The sequence below is a fragment of the Mustela lutreola genome, chromosome 13, assembly GCF_030435805.1.
Source record: "Mustela lutreola isolate mMusLut2 chromosome 13, mMusLut2.pri, whole genome shotgun sequence".
Classification (NCBI taxonomy): Eukaryota; Metazoa; Chordata; class Mammalia; order Carnivora; family Mustelidae; genus Mustela; species Mustela lutreola.
Genome location: NC_081302.1, coordinates 82,942,402 through 82,963,303, shown reverse-complemented (window position 1 = coordinate 82,963,303; position 20,902 = coordinate 82,942,402). Strand labels below are relative to the sequence as shown.

At 37.9% G+C, this 20,902-nt stretch overlaps 1 protein-coding gene across 2 annotated transcripts in view; it reads left to right on the top strand.

Moving 5' to 3' along the window:
• The first annotated feature begins 15,670 nt into the window (after nt 1-15,670).
• Nucleotides 15,671-20,902, top strand: part of SGCG (sarcoglycan gamma) — a 144,153-nt gene continuing 138,921 nt past the window's right edge. Inside the window, exon 1 of one of the 2 annotated variants that reach the window (XM_059144617.1) lies at nt 15,671-16,015. In XM_059144617.1, the coding sequence (XP_059000600.1) occupies nt 15,962-16,015 (54 nt within the window). In that variant the 5' untranslated portion in view covers nt 15,671-15,961. The remainder of the gene's footprint in view (nt 16,016-20,902) is intronic. The other variant, XM_059144615.1, reaches the window with a different exon arrangement.

Here is a 20,902-nt window from a genome sequence, read left to right as displayed (position 1 = left end):
TTGCCTGCCTGTACACTTTCCCCATGCCCACAGCTTTCCTGTTCAGAATACCTTCTTCCATTCTTCCGAGACTAATTTGTTGGCCCCTGTCAATCAGCTGTTAGGAGGACTGATTGGAAGGTAAATTAATTTTTAATCTATAAATAATTCTACCCAAACCTGGCACATTCCCCTTTGTTCCCCACAGCTATATCTCAGAATGCCACAGACACAAAAACAGCCTGATGATACTTGAACTTAATTGAAACCTCTGGGGAAATAATGATCTGCAAAACAACTAATTTTCCAGGACTGAAACTTGTTGAAGACAAATTTTTAAAAATGACTCCTATATTATTTATATATTTTTGTATTCATAAACCAATGTCTACTATCTGTAAAACAATTCTAAGCCAGTAGCTTTTCAGGTATAAGTTTTTACAAACACCAATTAATTACATATTTTGTTAACATTTCCATGACACTATCAGGATTAGATTGGATTGGATTAGATTTTATAATCTGTGCATATAAATTTAAAACACATATTTGGTATTTAATCTTAATGACATTATCACAAATATCTTCATTAAAAACCATTGTTTAGGGCGCCTGGGTGGCTCAGTGGGTTAAGCTGCTGCCTTCGGCTCAGGTCATGATCTCAGAGTCCTGGGATCGAGTCCCGCATCGGGCTCTCTGCTCATCGGAGAGCCTGCTTCCCTCTCTGTCTCTCTGCCTGCCTCTCCATCTACTTGTGATTTCTCTCTGTCAAATAAATAAATAAATAAATAAAAAAAAATCTTAAAAAAAAAAAAAAAAAAAAAAAAAAAAAACCATTGTTTAGTGTTCTTTGTTGTTTTTGTTACCTGTCTTCTTTCATATTATGTCTTCTGAGTGACTTGAAGGATAAGTAGGATTTTCCCAGATCAATAACGTAGTGTAGGACATTCTTGGTAGTGACAGGAGCAAGATTCGTTTTGGTAAATGTTGGTAGCCAGCAATAGTCAGGGTAGAAAAGTATTACTGGTTTCACTTATATCCTAGTCTCAGATCAAAATCTGTCACACATTCGTTACAGAACAGACATGAAATGTTTCTATGGCCAGGTCTGTAAATTATTTGAAGTCCACACCACCTTTCACAAAGATTCACCCAAAGCAAATGTGACAATATTCTTATTGTAGAACTTTGTTAACCATATTTCACAGTCAGGCATCAATTATCTTCCAGACTGGTGGCTGAACACGAGATCACTTAGCAACCCAATCCAAAACTCCACTCTTGGTACTTGACTCTCAACACCCTAGTGTACTCATGCAATTCTGTAAATATGCTTAAAATGTTTCTAGTTATCTATATATCTTAAGTAATTTGAATTTCACTGGTAAACCCTATTTCCTTAACCCATTTCACTTACCCAACAAGCCACAATTTTCACCAATGGAAACCCATTTCTAACACCCATTATGCTACCTTACTGGCTGAATAGAGAAATAGCTGAAGAACTGTGATAGTTACTTCTTGAATGTGGTGCTTCGGAGGAGGGAAGGAACACAGTGAAGGACAGGCAAAAAAGCCAGACTTCTCTAAGTATCCCTTGATCTATAGATTTGACACTGGAATTGTGAAATTGATTTACATATTTGATAAAAAAGAAGAACCTGCCAAAGAACCTTCATCTGTTCTCAGTAACCATGCAGCTGATAAAATAATTAGTACTGGGATCCTGAAACTGACATTACCCTGTTCAAGCCAATGATTACAGTCTTTGGTACATATGCAACAGAGATGTTTGCACAGTGTACCAGAAGACATGTGCAAGACTCTTCATATAGCCAAAAGGGGGGAAAAAGACCAATGTCCATCGACTGTAACACAAATTGTCTTCTAACTATCCAATTGTCATACAAAACTACAAAAATGAACTGCAGCTATATGCAACAATACAAATGAGCTTCATAAACAGTCATGTGCAGAGGAAGTCAGACACAAATCTGTCCATCATCTATCTACCTATCCATCATCTATCATCTATCTATCTATCTATCTATCTATCTATCTATCATCTCTCTATCGTCTATGTATTATAGGATTTTATTTAAAGTTCCCAAAACAGATAAAACTGAACTTTTTCTTCTTGTTACAAATCATAAATAGTGGTTGGCACTGAGTAAGAAGGAAGGAGCCATAACAGAATGAGCACAAGCAAGTTCACTAGCATGCCAATAAACTTCTGCTTGTCGGTCTGCATGTTGGATATGTGGACATTCACAATGTGATTACTCACTGAGCTTTACCTATATGCTCTGTGCTCTTTTCTGTATTTTATTTTATTTAAAATTTCTTTTAAGAAAACATCACATTGATTTACCTTTAAAATTTTCATATTTGTTTTCAAATTTGATTTAAAAGAGATTATAGGTTTTAAAACCAAATTTTTAAAGATTTTAAGATAGAATCCACAATATTATCAATCCATACTCTCACCAGAGGCAGCTCTGAGAATTTCCAAAGGAAATTTGTGAAGAAAATATTTCATCACCCCAGAAAAAGCATATTATATGATCACTGCCCCAGCTTCACTATGCAGTGTGTTATTATACTTCTCCTGGACATGTACTTAAAGAATATGATTAACTTAATAACTTAATAATACCAGTAATGTGCAAAATTTGCTGTAGCTTATAGCCAATACAGAATTTTAAAAATGAAAGCAGTAGTTCAAAGTAAAATAGGAAAAATGAACTCTGGCCAAGGTTATGTCTGAAAAGTAATATGCAGAAGTCTGGTTCAGTTAAAAGGTATTCTGCTCTGGGCCTGTAATTCATAGACATATCTTGGCAATTTTACTTTTTATTCCTATGAAAATTAACGAATAAAAAATGAGAATCTTAAGGGAAAGTTTGGCGAAAAGGACTTTCAAAGTTTCCATTAAATGGAACAAAGATGCTGCTCAGAGGCTGTGAGCCACCAGGTCTCCTCTTTTGTTGGTGAAAATGTCACCTTTCTGACTTTAAGTTTGGTTCAAGAAACAGGAGCTTAAAGTTTACTTACTCTTAAAGGTAAATATTCGGTAGAGAGAGGCATCAGTTCTTCCTGAATAGTGCAGAAAATCCAAGTTGAAAGAATCATGGTACAGCTCAGAATGAAGCATCTGCATGTCAGCACTATCCCATGTCACCCAGATGTCTAGTCCCCTGCATCTGTGCTCTCACCTCTGTTTCAGACACCCCACCTGAGACTTTGGGCAGTGAAGACTGGGAGAACACATGCTGAGAGCCCCAGTGCATATGCCTCAGCTCTGTGCTTGTTGCACTTCTGTCCAAACTCCAATAGGATGAATCTTGCAGCACATGAGGGGGGTGAATGGGAACCCTTCTATCTCCGCCCACTTCACAAGTCAGCAATTGCCACAACAAACCGAGGCTTGAACTAAATTCTCACAGTGGAGAATGTGTATTGACAAAGCTTTATTATCTGCTGTTGCTTTAAAGTCCCCACAAAAACATACAATATTTGACCAGCTAGCTGTTCATGACCTGTTTGACTATATATTTCTTACATGGTTTCATGTTGTAGCTCTTCTTCTATAACAAATGAATATGCTCCTACCCACAGAAGATTACCCAGGGAATCCCCTGTTGAGGGAAAAAAGTCGAGCTCATTGCTAGCTCAATGGTGGACTATGAAATACACACCACTTCAATATGCAGAAAACAATGGACACTCCTGCATTTTTTTTTTTTCTCTTTGGCTTGTTAACAAATGCTACCAATGACATCACCTACAATTGTGACCTTGGTAGTTATGGAAATGAAGGATGGAATTATTACCTAAAACCTACCAATTCATTTTTTTTAAATTTTCCTGGCTGAATTCAAGACTGGTGGAATTGCTTCTTGGCGTGAATGGTGGCACAGGATAGCAAGATGAAGTGTACTGAAATCTTGCTATTACTACAGGGTTAATCAATGTGGGAAAAGGAAGGATAATCCCTTTTAAAAATAATTCTAAATAGTTGGAAGAATGGGACTCACAATAATAGATATGCACACTAATATTTAAATTCTGGAGAAGTCTACATGTATAAACTAACTAGAATGAAACTCTGAAAATGCTAGCAATGTTTGTATTATGTTAATGGGTGTTCAATTATGTTTCTATGTATCTATTTTCCAAATGCTCTATAATAAGATTAACTTACTTTAAGGACTTAAAAAATAAATGTGTTAGTAGATATTATACATTAAAAATATATTCTAAGAATAATGGAATAAAAATTACATATATACCTATATATCCATATATAAATATAAAATAAATATAGTTAGTTAGTATGTTAACATCATTTCACCTAAATAGTAAAAAAGGAAGCAACCTTTTCTACATGAAAAAATAGAACCAGTATCTTAATCTTAATGCTATCTTTGATGAGTCATTTTAGCTTTTGTTTCAATTTATATGAATATAATTGCTTTACATATCCACCTTTCATAATCATTCCTAACATTATATTGATGCTTTGTTATATCTGATGAATTTAATTGAATTTAGTCGAGTTTTTAAATTTTACATTATTTTAAAATATGTAGTATAGTGATTTATTTCCCATTAATGTATAGATAGAATTGTGAGAGTTCAAATTATATCTTACACAGTGATTTAATGATAGGAAGTTGTTAACTAGTAATTTGCTTTTTCAAAAGTACTAGAAACTTATTCTCTTATTTAACATTCAGAAAGCAAAGCAAAGAATAAAAAAGAGAAATGTTTGACTTCATATATCCAAGAAAATAATTAGTTGCATATTCTTCAAAACTTTTGCACTCACTGAGAGAGGCATATTTATTTTTTAAATAAAAATTGTTATTCTATAAGATTGCTCTATAGTTGATTTTTCATCTTTTAATTTTTCTTTCTCTTTTAATATTTAAAAAAACTTTAACATGTTTCATTTGTTTCGTTATTTCTTTCATTTTTCCCCTCAAATAACTAAAAATAATCCTATTTTTGGTGATTTATGACTTTGAAGTTATATAACTAATTTTATTCTAATGATTTTATCATTATAAAAAATTACATTCTTCTGTCACCATGAGGAATAAATCAGTTTTTGTAGACTCTCCCAAAGAAACAGAACTTTGTCATATTCTTATTCCCTTCACTAGTCTCTTTCAATGTATAATAGTTTTCTTCAATATTCAATATTTCTAGATATGATACATGGTGGTATAGTTTTATAGTCTTCACACATTTGAAAATATACCTTTTGCTGTTTGACATAAATGTTATATTAGCAGAAGTCAAATTCTACTAAATCATAAACATGAAAATGTGTTTGCTATCTGCCAATATTTAATATTAACCAAAAAAACCTAAAGTAAAGCTGATTCCAACTCCTTACTAGCCATTTACATTTATTCCCAATTATTGTCAATAAATCCTCTTTTTTATTTAAGTATAGTTGACGTATGTATTATATTAGTTTCAGGAGTACAACACATTAATTTGACATTTATATGCATTATGAAATGCTCAATACGATAAATGTAGTCACAATCTGTCACTATACAAAGTTATTACAGTATTATTGACTATATTCCCCATGTTGTACTTTACATCCGTGTGGCTTATTTAATTCAAAGTTTGTTTTCGTTATTTAGTTTTTTTTTTAATTATGATCTCTTTAGTTCTACTTTAAACGTGGTAAAATTTTAAGTAAATATCCACAACTTTCTTCATTTTAAGAGAAACTTTCTCATTTTTTTCCCACTGCTGCATCTCTTCCTCCTTTAGGTCCATCTTCCTTCTCCTATTCCCATTATGGACTTACTGTATCTTCCAGAATCTGTCACCTAAGTAGTTTGCCTTTCCTTCCCAAATTACTCTTTATTTCTTTTACTTCCATGTTATGAGAAGAATTTTTCTTTTATTCAGTCATGCATAGATTCTTTTTTCCTTTTTACTTACGTGCTGGTAATACTTGAACTCATCACTAATTCAAAGACTTTAGGCCTGTCTTTTGGTTGGTTAAGTTTAATTTTTTTCAGATAGGCATAATTGAGACCTATTAATGCTCAAATAATTCCTCATGCTAAGTGACACAGAAAAGGATTTGATTATTTGTTTTGTGGTATTAATAGTGAATGATAGAGAAACATGAAAAAAGAAAATTTAGAAGTGAAAACAAATAAAGAAAAAATCTGAAATAAGTAAGTGGAAAAGAAAAACAGATGGTAGACAGAAGTAAAAGAAGAAAAGTTGATGGAAAGAAAAAGAATGTGAAGAGAAATCACAAAGTAACACAAAATAGAAAAGAGTAGGATAGGGAGAGAAAGAGAAAGTTGAAATAAAAATGGCTGTTAATATAAAAAGGGAAAAGAGGAAAGAGAAGAGAGTTGAGGACTGGGAATCACATATAGTATATAACATTACTATGACTCTGGAAATTACTTTAGTACAACAATCTGTAAATTATATTAAAATTGATTAAATTAAGAGTTAGTGAAGCTTCGTGCTGGCACAAGATGAGGGCTATCATTTTAACTATTTTAAATTAAGGTTATGAACTCTAAGAAAGGGATAGGTATTGCTTCTGTGAAAAATTCAATGAAAATATACAGTGAATAAAGGATAAGAAATGTAGAAGGCAAACAGGAAAAGGACAAAAGGTCTATTATACTATTAGATAATAATTGTCAGGAATAACATATTCTGTCCGGCTATAATTATTACTTTTAGACACTAAGGCATAATTAATATACTGAAAGAATAATACACAGATAATATTAGGGACATAAAGAGTCCATTGTGTTTCAGAGTATGCCTGACTGCTCCCAACATGTTCAAGAACTGGAGAAAAATCTGGGCCATTAACTTTTATTATCACATAATGAAAATGGTTTCAATAAAGTGAAAGCAAATAGAAAATATCTAAAGAAATGTAAGGGTGCATTTCAAAGAAACGTCAAAGTCTATTGCTACATAGCAAATCATCTGAGTCATCTCTCATGGACGTTAGGAGATTAGAAAGAAAAAATAGATGTGAAAACTTTGAAAATGAAAAGCATAAATGAAACCCAAAGTTACTATGGCTAAGGAGTGAATTTCAAGAAGAAATTGGAAATGTTCACTACAAAAAATAACTGAATTGAACAAAAGGAAAAGATAAGTGAGTATGTGATCATTGCACACAGTACTTATTAATGATCGCCTATTGAAACGCTGAAAAAATTCCATTGCATTGCTCATTGATTTCATTAATAATAGTAAAAAGAAATATTTTGAAATAACTCAAGTTTATAAAAATTAAGAGTGTGTAAAGATTATCTGGAAAATCCATCATCTTTGATAGGTACAGAAATATTTTTAAAGTATTCATATTTATTGTTTAATATATTTGTTATATCAATAAAATACTATAGAAAAGTATTTGGCTTTAAAGAGACATCTGTCCCTAGAATCACAACTTATAATGTGATAAGCAGATTTAACAAGAAAATCATGCAGAATATACACATACATATCCATGAATCAATTAGGGAGCTATATTTCTGAGTCAGTACCTAGTGACCTACAGAATTATGAAGTATGACCCAGCCTAAAAACCCAATGGCCTACCAAAAGAAAGAAAGTGTAATTGTTGAAAATGTAATAAACGTGTCAGTCCATATGAAATCATTTAATCAAATCCCAAACCACAATTCTTTTTGTTTCGAAATTACATAAAACTTACTGAGTTTTTAAGGTAGAAAATGAAATCTCAACAATAAAACTAGCATTATTAAATTTTTCAAAGTCTAAGGTTAATCAATACCCCACCTATGTGGTAGATTACATTATTGTGCCAAACTATTTGTTTTAGACTTTAGACTCTAAATAATTTAGGGGATTATGCACACCCCGACCTGTGACCAAGTGACCTGCAGTGTCTTGTCCATATACATTGAGACTCCACTGATATGAGGTTTGGGCAGGTGACTTCCTTTGGAACATGAACGTCCTTGGGTTGACATACACCAGGTTAAACAGGAGCTTTGAGATACATCCTGTGTTTCCATCAGCTCCCTTGACATTTTCCTTAAGGATGGCTTGCCATCAATAAGGGTTACTTCTTTAACCTGGATCCTGGAATGAGAAAACCTATGACACAGAGAAGCAGCAGCCCCCCAACCAGACAATGACTGACTTACAACATGAGAGAAAAGTATATATTTTTGTAAGTCATTGCCTGACAAAAATAAATAAATAAATAACCACGTTATTAAATCCCACCACTAATATTTCTGGATCCTCCAACATACCACCAACCACTTTCTCAAACCACACCTATGCCAAGCAACCTGGACAAAATAACTTGAAAATAGTGTCAACTCAAAAGTACCTCCACCTTCTGCTTTTGAGACTTTTACGAATACAGACAGATTTCAGTCAGAAACATGAGTGGTAAATACTATGACCCTAGAATATGTAGCCCAAATATGAATCGGCTGTGACTTGTACCAATGCTTAAGTCCTCTTTCCGTCTGCCAAGTATTTCTTGGACACCTGGTCCCCCTTGGCCTATAAAGCAGTATGTCCCCTGTAGTCACTGTGATGCACCCGACCTGTTTTCCCCAGCTTGCATGTAATCATGTCAAGGGATGTGCTTCTGACTCTCCCCCAGCTTCTGGTCCTCAGGGCTTCAGGATATCAGTGGGACCCCCTGCTGGAAGTGGGTCAACTTTGGGTCACTTAGTTACAAGGCCGTGGAGTGATTCTCCTTGGGCATAAAACCTCAGAAAGTCCCTTTTGAATAGTTTCATCATCTTTGGCCTTGAGAAAATTTTCGATACTAGATGAATAAGTGAGGAAAAAAATCAAGGTAAAACATTAATTTTTCTAATAAAGTCTAATATTCAGTTTAAGGAATATATTTTATTTTGACATAATTTATTTAACACAGGTGGACATTAAAATGACCTTTTTAATGGAAGATTAGATAGTAATAGAGCAGAAGTTATTTCTTAATGATTCTTTTTGGCAAAAGAAAAAATATAACCTCATATGTAGTCCTATATCGTTGAAATTGAAATTTTACTGTCAAAACTCCAGCCTGCACGAGTGGAGTCCCACAGTATTCTATGTGTCTAATCATTTTTTCTCAGAAGTTTGTTGAATATTTGAAAAGATCCACTACTCTCTTAAAAGCATACTACATCACATGTATATTTTAAGTTGTATGTTATGTCTGAATGTGGTATTTAAATATTATATATATATAAATATATACATGTATATGAACATGAAGCACTTTACAGCAAATGTCAGCTAATTAGGACATTCAGAAGTATCTTCTTTACTCCTTCTTGTTGGTGTAGCCACTGAAAAGTGGCCCATATTAGCAATCAAAGAAGAAAAAGATGGCCTACATCAAAAATAACTCCTAGATGCTGGAAATTGTGCTCGGTGTTTTATAAACATTAAGTTGTATATTTCTTACAACAGTCCTATGACTTAAGTTCTAATTTTTACTCTAATATTATACACTAGGAAGTGCAGGCATTAAGACTTCAAATAATTTAACAAAGGTCTTGCAGTCACCAGCAGAAAGAGATCACAACCCGTGATTTCTGGACCCAGATAGACTCTTCACATGAAACCAGGCTGCCTTTACATACTTAGGTTATTGATGTTCAGAATCATTCATTTTTTTAGAATTGACTAGAGTGATTTTAAGCACATGGAGGGCACAAGGCCTACAGGAAAGAAACACAGGCACATTCAAAACTCTAGCCTTTCTTGAGACACACCCATTAATATGGAAAACTGAACATTTAAAATTAAACAGGAAAAATGCACTTTTAAAGATTAATTTTGAAAAATAAATGTTAGGGATCGTTTTATGCAACAGTCTCAATGACAGATGAAAAGATTTGGGCTCATACATAGAGCTCTCACCATGGAAAAGATCGCTGGGTGTAGGAATTGAATTTAAATTAACCAGGACCCCTGCCACAAAGTTCAATGTTCTTTTATCCCACCATGGTATCCCTCTGAGTTTTAAAGTCACAATTGATAATTCTGACACATATACGGTACCAGTTTACACATAAACACACAGAAAAAAACCCTTAGCTTATAGTCTGTCTTACGAAATATAGTGCAAAGAATAAACAAAAGAAGAAGGAGGAGGGGGAGGAGGGGGAGGAGGAGGAGGAGGGGGAGGAGGGGGAGGAGGGGGAGGAGGGGGAGGAGGGGGAGGAGGGGGAGGAGGGGGAGGAGGGGGAGGAGGGGGAGGAGGGGGAGGAGGAGGAGGAGGGGGAGGAGAAGTAGTCGTTAAGAAACCCAGGAACATTATCACAGAAGTAAATATGTCAGAATGTCAGAGAGGAAATGGGTTTTATAGAAGTCACCTGAGACCTTCTTCTCATTTAGTTTTAATTACCAAAGAAGAGGGACGCCTGAGTGGCGCAGTTGGTTAAGCCACTTGATGCCTTCGGCTCGGGTCATGATTCCACTGTCCTGGGATCGAGTCCCACATCAGTCTCCTTGGCAGGGAGCCTGCTTCTCCCTCTGCCTCTGCCTGCTACTCTGTCTGCCTGTTCTCTCTCTCTCTGACAAATAAATAAATAAAATCTTTAAAAAATAATAATAATAATTACCAAAGAAGAAAAGGTAAAAAGCAGGAACAATGGCTACTTGGACCTGCCTCTCTTCTGACTTCTGCCTAACATCATGGGAGTGTGTTACTATTTTTATTTACAAGCACTTTGTCTAGTAGCTTTATTCAGATATAATTAGCAGACCATACATATACACCTTACTTAACGTATACAATTAAGAGACTTTAAGGAGCGTCTGGGTGGCTCAGTTAGTTAAGCATCTGTCTTCAGCTCAGGTCATGATCCCAGGGTCCTGGAATTGAGCCCTGCATCAGACTCCCTGCTCACTGGGGAAGCTGCTTCTCTCTCTGCCTCTGCCTGCTGCTCCCCCTGCTTGTGCTCTCTATCCAGGTCAAATAATAAATAAAATCTTGTAAAGAGAGAGAGTGACTTTTAGTATATCCACAGAGGTGTGCAAGGACTACCACAATCTCAGTAACATATTATTACCCCTCAGTGTTTTTTGGACATTTCCCATAAGTGGAAGAAGAGAGTGTGATCTTTTGTGACTAGTTTCTGTCACGCTGCATGTTTTCAAGGTTCATCCATATTGGAGCATGGATCAGCAGCTCATTCCTTTTTACCTCTGAATAATATTCCATTGCATGGATAGAACACTTTTTTAAAAATTCACCCATTGGTAGACAAACATCTGTTGTTTCCAGATTTGGGTTCTTCTGAATAATGCTACTGTAAACATCTGTATGCCAGTCTTTGTGTGAAAGTATGTTTTTATGTCTTTCAGTGTACTAAGAGTATTACCCCGCATCTTTGCCAACATTTGCTATTACTTGTTCTTTTTTTGTTAGAGCCTTTCTAGGGAGTTTGAATGGTATAAATGGTATCTCATTGTGATTTTAGTTTGTTATTTCCTTAATGGCTAATAATGTTGAGCATCTCTTCAGCACTTACTGGTCATTTGCATACTTTCTTTAGAGAAATATCTATTCAGATCATTTGTCTATTTTTCATTGGGTTGCTTTCTTCCTGCTTAGCTGTAAAAGTTCTTCATATATCTGGTTATAAATTACTTGGTAGAAATATGATTTGCAAATATTTTCTCCTGTTCCGTATATGGTTTCTTCACTTTCTTCATGGTATAATTTGTAGAATTAAACATTTTTAATTTTGCTGAGACCAAATTTGTCTATTTTTTTTTCATTTGTTGCTTGTGATTTGCCTCACTCAAGATTACAAGGATTTACTCTGATGTTTTCTCCTGAGACTCTTTTCTTCAAGCTCCTGTATTGAGGCCTGTGATCCATTTTAAGTTAACTATTGTGCATAGTTTGAAGAAGGGAACACACTTCATTCTTTTTCATTTGTTTGCATATATCATGTAAATTCTATAATTTGTCAATATACAGTTGTTCACAGTATGCCTTTATAATCCTTTCCTATAAGGTTGATAATGATGGTCTCTCTCTCTTTTTTTTTAAATTTTTTATTTTTTATAAACATATATTTTTATCCCCAGGGGTACAGGTCTGTGAATCACCAGGTTTACACACTTCACAGCACTCACCAAAGCACATACCCTCCCCAATGTCCATAATCCCACCCCCCTTCTCCAAACCCCCCTCCCCCCAGCAACCCTCAGTTTGTTTTGTGAGATTAAGAATCACTTATGTTTTGTCTCCCTCCCAATCCCATCTTGTTTCATTGATTCTTCTCCTACCCACTTAAGCCCCCATGTTGCATCACCACTTCCTCATATCAGGGAGATCATGTGAGAGTTGTCTTTCTCCGTTTGACTTATTTCGCTAAGCATGATACGCTCTAGTTCCATCCACGTTGTCGCAAATGGCAAGATTTCATTTCTTTTGATGGCTGCATAGTATTTACCCTAAAGATACAAACGTAGTGATCCCAAGGGGCACGTGCACCCGAATGTTTATAGCAGCAATGTCCACAATAGCCAAACTGTGGAAAGAACCTAGATGTCCATCAACAGATGAATGGATCAAGAAGATGTGGTATATATACACAATAGAATACTATGCAGCCATCAAATGACGGTTTCTCTCTTACTTCCAACTTTGGGAATTTGAATCCTCTTTTTTCTTTCTTGGTCAATTTAGCCTCTGAGACTTTTTTCCCTGAGGTCCCTGTTAAGCTTTTGTCTGGTTCGCCTCTGAATATCACACTGAGTTCCGAGCCTCCACTAATTGTTAGTGGACTTCTCTGATATTTTTAAAAATACCTGCACATAAACTGTTCCACTCTTGGAACCAATTACAGTTAGCCCCTTTGCCTGGGTAACCCTTGAGGTCAGTCTCTGAGGCTTCTTCCTCCCCAGGAGGGCTCCTTTCTTTTTCCTGGTTTTCTCTATTAAGTTTCTAGCTGGTTTACCATTTATTTAGCTTTTTGCTATCATGGAGTTACCATCCTTCTCTTAGTTGCTTATTACCAAGCTCTCCAGTGTTTCTGACAGTGCCCTTAGGTATGAACCTCACCATGATCTTTGCTAAGTAAAATTGGTCTTCTTAGAGCACTTATGGCACTATGGTACAACTTTTCTTGCCCACCACACAGGACCTCTGTCCCACTGCCCCAGAGCTGGAGGCCAACAGCAAGCAGCCTTTTTCTTCATAGTGACACTTCCACTCTCTAAGCAGGGGTCTCAGGTGGAGGGCTGAAGCCCTCAGGATCCTGTTTTCCTCTCCCAACATGCAACCTCCACCCTATGAGTGAGCTGCTGTGGGGACAGTAGTAGTAGCCCAATAGTATTTTTTTTTTTTTTTTTTTAAGCCCGATAGTCTTAATTCCTCTGTACCTGGATTGAGCTTGCACCTCATAGTGGTGGCTAGGTAGATGGCAAGCTCCACACCTCTCAGCCACATTTGCCTGGAATAAGCTCATAACGGACTGGGGCCGAAAATGGTGGAGTCCTGCCCCCCTCCCCAGGGAGAAGCCAGTATTCCAGACCCAAAACTGAGGGAGAGAGACTATCTTCTCAGCTGCACTCATTCAGATTGGACCTTCCGTGACATTGAGCTGGGAGCTGGAAGAGTGGGTTGTGGCCCAGATTTTTGTTCTTCTTACCAAGATTTAGTATATTTTCATGAGTAAATGTTCCTTTATTTGCTGTATGCCCTTGGGACAATTTCCAGAGACTTTAAGTGATTTTTTTTTTTAAATACTAAATACTTTCATCACTTACGGTTGTTTCACTAGGGAGAGGGTGAGCGGAGAGTCTCATTTCCTTCCAATACTTTTCTTATTTGTATGTACATGTATCTCTCCTTTTTCAATTTCTATTTGTTTTACAATGTAACATATTAATTTTATGAGTATAGTATACTATATATTCAGAAATGTATATACTTTACAAATAAATACCGATGTACTGGGTTGCTCAAAATATTTTTTACTGATAAGGTGCTCAATCAAACTGAGCCTTCACACTCCATAAACAGTCCTGGTTTGTTTGGTTTTTCTTCCCTTGTACTGTTTTGGATATATTTAACTTTTCTGCCAGGAGAATTATGCCAAGGGCTCCGGATCCTCAGTGTTCTCACCATCCACAACATTGAGCTATTGTCAGTTACTTCTTTCTATGCCAACAAAAGAGATGTCCTGACTTAGATCATGTTAGTTTTGGCAATTAAAATGCATTAATAACTTTTGAATTCTTTGACATAAATATATAAACTGAAACTTTTATTAAATAATGGGGAAATTTTTAGAGCAATAATTACAGTTCTTTTCATTACAAAGTAGAAAGAAATAAAAAGAAAATGTGAAATAGAAAATGATTAATATATACTTAAGAGCACATCTCAACTTATGTCAATCTTAATTATCCTTGTGAGAGTAAAGTTTTTGAAAGAAGTGGTTGTCACTATCACATATTAGGTAGGGAATAACTAACAAAGATTTTCATTACACTTCCCTGGAAAATTGACTTATCTCCTTTTGATCTCTACCTTTGAAAAAGTGTGCTTTAATATAATCTAAGCATTGTAAACATTTCTGCCTTGCAATTATCCATTTCATTACATGAAAAATGTGTAAATTTTCTAGCATCTTTATGTTCCCATTTGGTTCCTAATACAGTAGCATATCTCCATCTAAAAAAATCATAAAACACACCAAAATGATTCTTTTGGATGAGATAATTTACCTCCAGCACACTCACCCAGCATGCTCAGATACCCGTACCATTCTCCAGACACAGAACTGCTAAAAACAAGTCACTTTCTTGCGTAGATGAGAGGGGTCCAAGTGTAATGTGGCTGTCAACCAGAAAATGAATGAAATACACAGGCACTAATAGGATAACTATATGCCATATAGACACAGTTGAGCAAACCTCCACAGGCCTTGAGAAAAACGGGGTAAAAGAGGCTTCTTAAAAGTAATGGATCGGCGCCTACTACTTGAGAGCCTGATTCCATGCTTTTGGCAACACATCTGCCCGCGCCAAGTTTCGGCAGATCCCGAGGGACGCCCCCTAGCGGCGGGACGTGGCCCTTGCTTTGATCTAGGAGGAAACCGCGGGGCTTCTGAAGCCCAAGCGGTTCTTGGCTAGAGTCCCGTCCTGTCTCTCAACAGGGACGCCCTAAACCCCTCAGATTAGGAAGGCGCAGACTGTTGTAACTGCAAGGGACTGGGAGCCCAGGTGGGAAAATTAGTTCTTCCCCCGAGCTCCAAGCCCGGGATGCCTTAAGGAGACGCAGGGCACCGAGGGGGGAAAGATGGCAGGCGCCCCCCGCGGGTAGCCCAGGAGGAGCGGGCTGCGAGCGGGCGTCCACCAGGACCCGCTCAGCGACCCGTGCGCCTGCGCGCCCGTGGGGGGCGAGCGAGGGCGGGCAGGCCGCGGTGGGCGCGACTGGACCGCCGGGACAGGCCGTCCTGGACTCGGAGGGGCGATGCGGACGCAGGGGTGCTGGCGGGGCGCCGGACAGTGGGACGCGAAGGACGCGGGGAGTCACGCCGGGGCGCCGGCCGTTGTGGGAGGGGCACAGGGGCTGGAGGGCGGGGGTGGCGGTGACGGGGCTGGAACGGGGGGCGGCCGAGGGAGCCGGGCGCGCTGGCCCCGCGCGGAGGGGGTGTGCGGCCCGCTGGGGGCGCCCGGGGCTTGTCCCGCGCGCGCGGGGCTCCTGGGGGCGGTGCGGTAGCGGTGCCGAGTCTCCCCGGGGCGTCTGGCCTCCGCCTCCGCTCGCTCGCGCCGGGGCAGTGGCACCGGGAGCCCTGGCGGGGATGTGGGCACCCGCGGCTCGGGGGAGCGGCTCCCCCGCCCAGAAGCAGAGCTGTCGCTGCGGTCGCCGAGGAAGGAGGACGGAGCCGAGGCCCGCGCTGTCCGGACAGGAGACAGTGGTCTCATCCCGTCGGGAATGAGGGGGAATACAGTGGCCGTTTGCTCTCCGGGACCCCAAGAAGTACAGCAGGTAAGGAGAACGGTCGCGGACCGCCACTTGGTGCTCAGTTCCCCGATTTCCGTGTCCTTCCTTCTCTTGCAGCCCCCTAAACTGACCCGTTGTTAGGATCCTCTGCAGCCTTTTCCCAAGACCCCAAACCTGCCTTCCCACCCTGCTTCCTCTCCCTCTGCGCCTTCTCTGCCCCGAACAGCGTTTGCCTGCCTCATCTGCCAGCCTGCGCGGGTTCTGGGACAAGTGTGAAAGGTAGTTTAGACAGGCGGCCTCTCTATGCCAGAAAAACTTTGCGGATCTGCACTCTGACTTAACACTTAAATAACGCGGGGGCGGGGGGAGGGTGAGGCAGAGAGAGGCAGGCATGCGAGGGGGTGCGTGTGGGGATAAGAGTGAAAATAAGAATGAACTTGTTTTCTGTAAATTGATTTTGCCGAAAACCTTGCCATGGATTGCTGACTAGTCTCTCCTTTGACATTGAGTAAGCGGAGTGGCTTCACCAAGAAGTGCAAAGTTGCACAGGGTTTACCTGCGCATTTTAGAGGGGAAACAGAGCCTTCAAATCACGGTTGGCTCCCACAGTCTTTCGCGGAATTATAACTTGATCCTCCCGCCCCCTTTATATCCACTACCCTCTGTAGTTCTCGTGGTTGGTATTTATTATTTATTTGCACGTTATTCGGTTAAACCAGAGTTAGGCAGTTGATAATTTTTAAATCACTACTGGATGGTCTGATGTTTTTAAGTAGTGGTACAATCACATACAGTTTTTTCAGCGAAGTAACAACTCATCAAATGATACCAAATGTTGTATTAAGTAGATTCTTAGTGATTACACTCTATGTGTGGTATTTTTGTATAAATGCTGCCGAGTGTTCTTTAAAACAGGTAAATCTATGTTTGTAAAGCCATGGAATTCTGTTTATTTTTCTTTTAAAGCAGATCTTTTTTTATGACTCTTCTTGTGCTTTTCTTCCTTTAATATGAGCAAGCAAAAAAAAAAAAAAACCCTGAAAAACAGATTTTACAATATTATTCAAAAATATATATAAGCTGATCTCTTAATTTTGGGTGATGGAATATTTTACCAAAAGGTTCAGTGTCTCTGGTATGTGAACTTCCTTTTAGAAAAAGTGCTACCAAAGTGATTAGCAAACTGACATTCACTCCATATGTGTAAAAATATCATATAGTAAACTTTTAAAGTTATTGAATCATGTTTTCAAATACCTTGCTTTGCCAAAGTCCTTATGCTCCTTTGATAGTTAATATTTGTTGTTACTGAATCATTAGGCACAATATTCAGTAGATATTACACCTAAATCATTAATGCATGTAGTATACCTCCACTGTGGGGTTACAAGTATAGAAAAGTTGTCCTGTGTAACAATTATAATCTAGGTTATATTTCTTTAATCTTGAAAAAAACATACTGATGAACAATCCATTTAATAAATTGGACATACATAAACAGACTATAAAATAAATCAGGAACCTTTGACATTTAACAAATAATTTGCTTTTTTAAACGATTAAAATACCTCTCTGGGTGTTAATGAGGATAATAATACTCAATATATATATATATGTACAGTATTGCATTTTGATCAACATCATTTCATTATCTTGCATATGACCTTTTAAAATTCATCAGACCCTAATTTTGATGTTTAGTTGCTATTGTGTCCCACAAGAATTCCTAATGCCCTTTGGGTAAAATAGGCAGATATCTATGGACGTAGGTATAGGTAAGCAAAAAGGTAATGCTAATTTTATTTCTTTCTCTAGAATTGTACTGTTAGAAAATGATTTATATGACCATGATTATCATAGTATCATAACCCAAATACTTAATTTCCTAAAGACTTAGGTGGCGTTGCTTTGTGATTTTTTCAGAAAATGCCATTATGTCTTCTGCAGTTGAATTTATGTGAAGTAAACACAACTGGTTGTGTGTTGTCAATGGTACCAATACAGGGTTATCTGTATTGTATCCCTTGTTTGAAGTGTATTTGCTTATAAATTTCTGAACACACCTTCTAAATTAGGAAACAAATTAGCTACAAACAACAACTTGTCTTTTTAGCATATCATTTTGTTAGGTGTGAGGGAAATATTTGTGCTGGTATAGGAGACGGCAGGAAAAGGAAGAAGATAGTAAAATAATGCTTCCTAACTATTTTATGGCCATGAATTCCTTTGAAAACCTGGTGATTGTTCTAGATCTGCAACTTGGACTGGATTCCAAGAGGTTAAATGTTCTTGAAGCCAGTTCTGGACCCCTGGCTGAGGTCACCTAAATTAGATTCTCAGCATGTAGGTGGGCTCTGTTGCTGCACATACAAAACCTTGAGTCAGTCCGTTATAATAAAGTATGATGACATTAATGCTTACATTAATAATAAAACAATGAAAACTTAATTGGAAAAGTAACACGAGCCAGGTATTAATTTATGGAAATGTGCTTGTGATATTTTGCCTAGTAGATTTTAATATTTGTTCCTAAACTCCTTTTTCAAAAATAACATACAATAAGTGAACTGAATAAAAAAGGGGGAAAATTAAAAAATAGGAAACCTTAACTAAGATCATATTGCATTGAAGACAAAGGCCTAAGTAGCAACCAGGTATAAGAAGGCAAGGACTATAAAAGCTGTGTTTTTATAAAGAATGTCTTCATGAAAAAAAAAAAAGAATGTCTTCATGAGTCACTGGATTATTTACATGGATTTCTGAGTGTTAGATTATACTTGAGGCTCTCTTGCATTTCAAAGGCTTGAGGTGCAGATGCCCTCTGTATATGAAGGACTGTTTGCATTGGTTTTCCTCCCAGGTCCTGCTAGGCCACACTGTCCTGACCAACGGCCACTCTTGGGAGCCGTGGTGAGCCGTGGTTCCTCCTCTGAATCCTTTTGCCTTAAGATTCTTGATTCAATCTATTTGTTTATTATACCCCTTAATCTGGAATTATTTGAGGTAAACACCCAAGAAATTATTCTCCAGAGAATTTCCTTCTCTCTTGGGGAGGTTGCTGCTGTCCCTCTGACTTCTTGCACTTGCTCTCAAAAGGAAAGTGCTGTGTGCAGCCTATTGACTGCACTCCTACGTTAAGCCTGGAATGGCTGGTGTTCATTACCTTTCACCCATCTTCACAAGAACCCTGTGAGGAGGGCCCGACTTAAGACAGGAGGAAACTGTGCCCAGAGAGGCTATCGTTTGCCAACATGATTGCTCCGCAGAACTGAGTAATAACACAGACCTGACACCAAACCCACACCTCCCACAGCAATACAGCACCCAGGAAGACTGCTTGGGTTAATCCTGCCTCTCATTCTTCTTGTGAATGCAAAATAGCTCAAATGGCCAGACCACATGACTACTGCCAGGAATACTTTGAATCAAGGAAAAAGAAGGCCATCACATTTAAGGTTAACATTAACCAGTGTATAAAGCATGAGCACCAGGAACCTTGGTGCCTTTAAAAACCTCAGAATTCTTTGGGAACTCTGTCTTCTTGAAGGCAACTTTGATGTCTTCATTTTCTAACTAAATAATTTTCCTTGACTTTTTACTAAATCAGGCAAATACAAAAGGCCAATAAAATAGATAAAATAGTATCTTATGAACATAGTATTCCATTAGCAAGTCTTGAGATGTGTGGTGCATAGTGGGATGGTGACTAGCACACTGGTACTTTCATTTTATGAAGATTTTCATTTTATTCATACTTACCTGAAGCAAGAGTTCTGTCAGCCTTCACATATCATCATATAGTATTGCCTCATTTTTTGCCTTTCTGCCTTTTTTTTTTTCCTTTCATTTCCAATATCCAAACTTGGAGGCATATGTAAGTGGGGAATGGTGAGAACGACCCAAATGGAATAGTAAAAGAATGATCACCCCTTCCCTTCTTTTGAACTGTCTCAAGCCCCAGGTTACTGTCCCACGGTGTGTGTGTCTTTAAGAAGTATCACACTCCGTTCAGGGTTCTGTATAATTCTTCCAGCTAACACTTTGTACAAGTCTGGAAAAGTAGAAGTCACCATCTCTTTGAAAATTGCTTCAGTCTTGTCTCTTTTTTTCTCCCCTTCTCCTTCTTGAATTCTTACTACATGCATTTTGGCCCTTCACATTTCCATCTTCCATTACTTCTCGGACTGCTGATTCCTTCATTCCACCTCATGATTGTTTAATTGGTTGAGTGATTTGTAATTATTGTGTGTGAGCTCATCTACACTGAGCATTATTCTTAGGACTCTCAAATGCAGCAGGTGTGAAAGTGTCCCTAGGAGTGGTTCTGCTTGTGCATCTGCTGGGATACCAGGGGTTTTATGGGTCTCAGAGCAGATTTTACGTAAATTTGATGGTTGGGGGTTATAGCAGCACATATTTATTACCAATCTGGACAAACTGTCACCTGTAAATGGTACGGGCTTGTGGTTGATTTAAGCTTATGATTTTGCTTTCTATGAAGTGGTTTGTCTTTCTATCCACAGCCTTAGAGAGGGAGGAATCTCTTCTTGGACTTTCTTTGTATGTGGGAGCTCTGGCTTTGCTTGGGACAGAGACCCACTCTCCCATCTCTGTTGGGCATTAAGATTCAGGCTCAGTTTTGAGGCCCATAAGTGGGTCTAATAACCTGCCAACTATATGTGGCATCACTCCCCAGTTATCTCTGGCTTTCATTTCCATCCTTTTTTCTAGCCTTAAGAATGTTCCATTCTTTCCTGTAATTCTGACCACGTACTTTTAAAAGTATTACATTTTATGTAGAACTGTGTCTTGTTGGTACAAATGGGGTTCTCTCATGTCTTCTCAGTCCTTTATATTAGAAGACCTCCGTATGTGTGATACATTTCATTATTTGGAGGGAACATTTCCTATGTAGCTATTTTTAAAGATGAT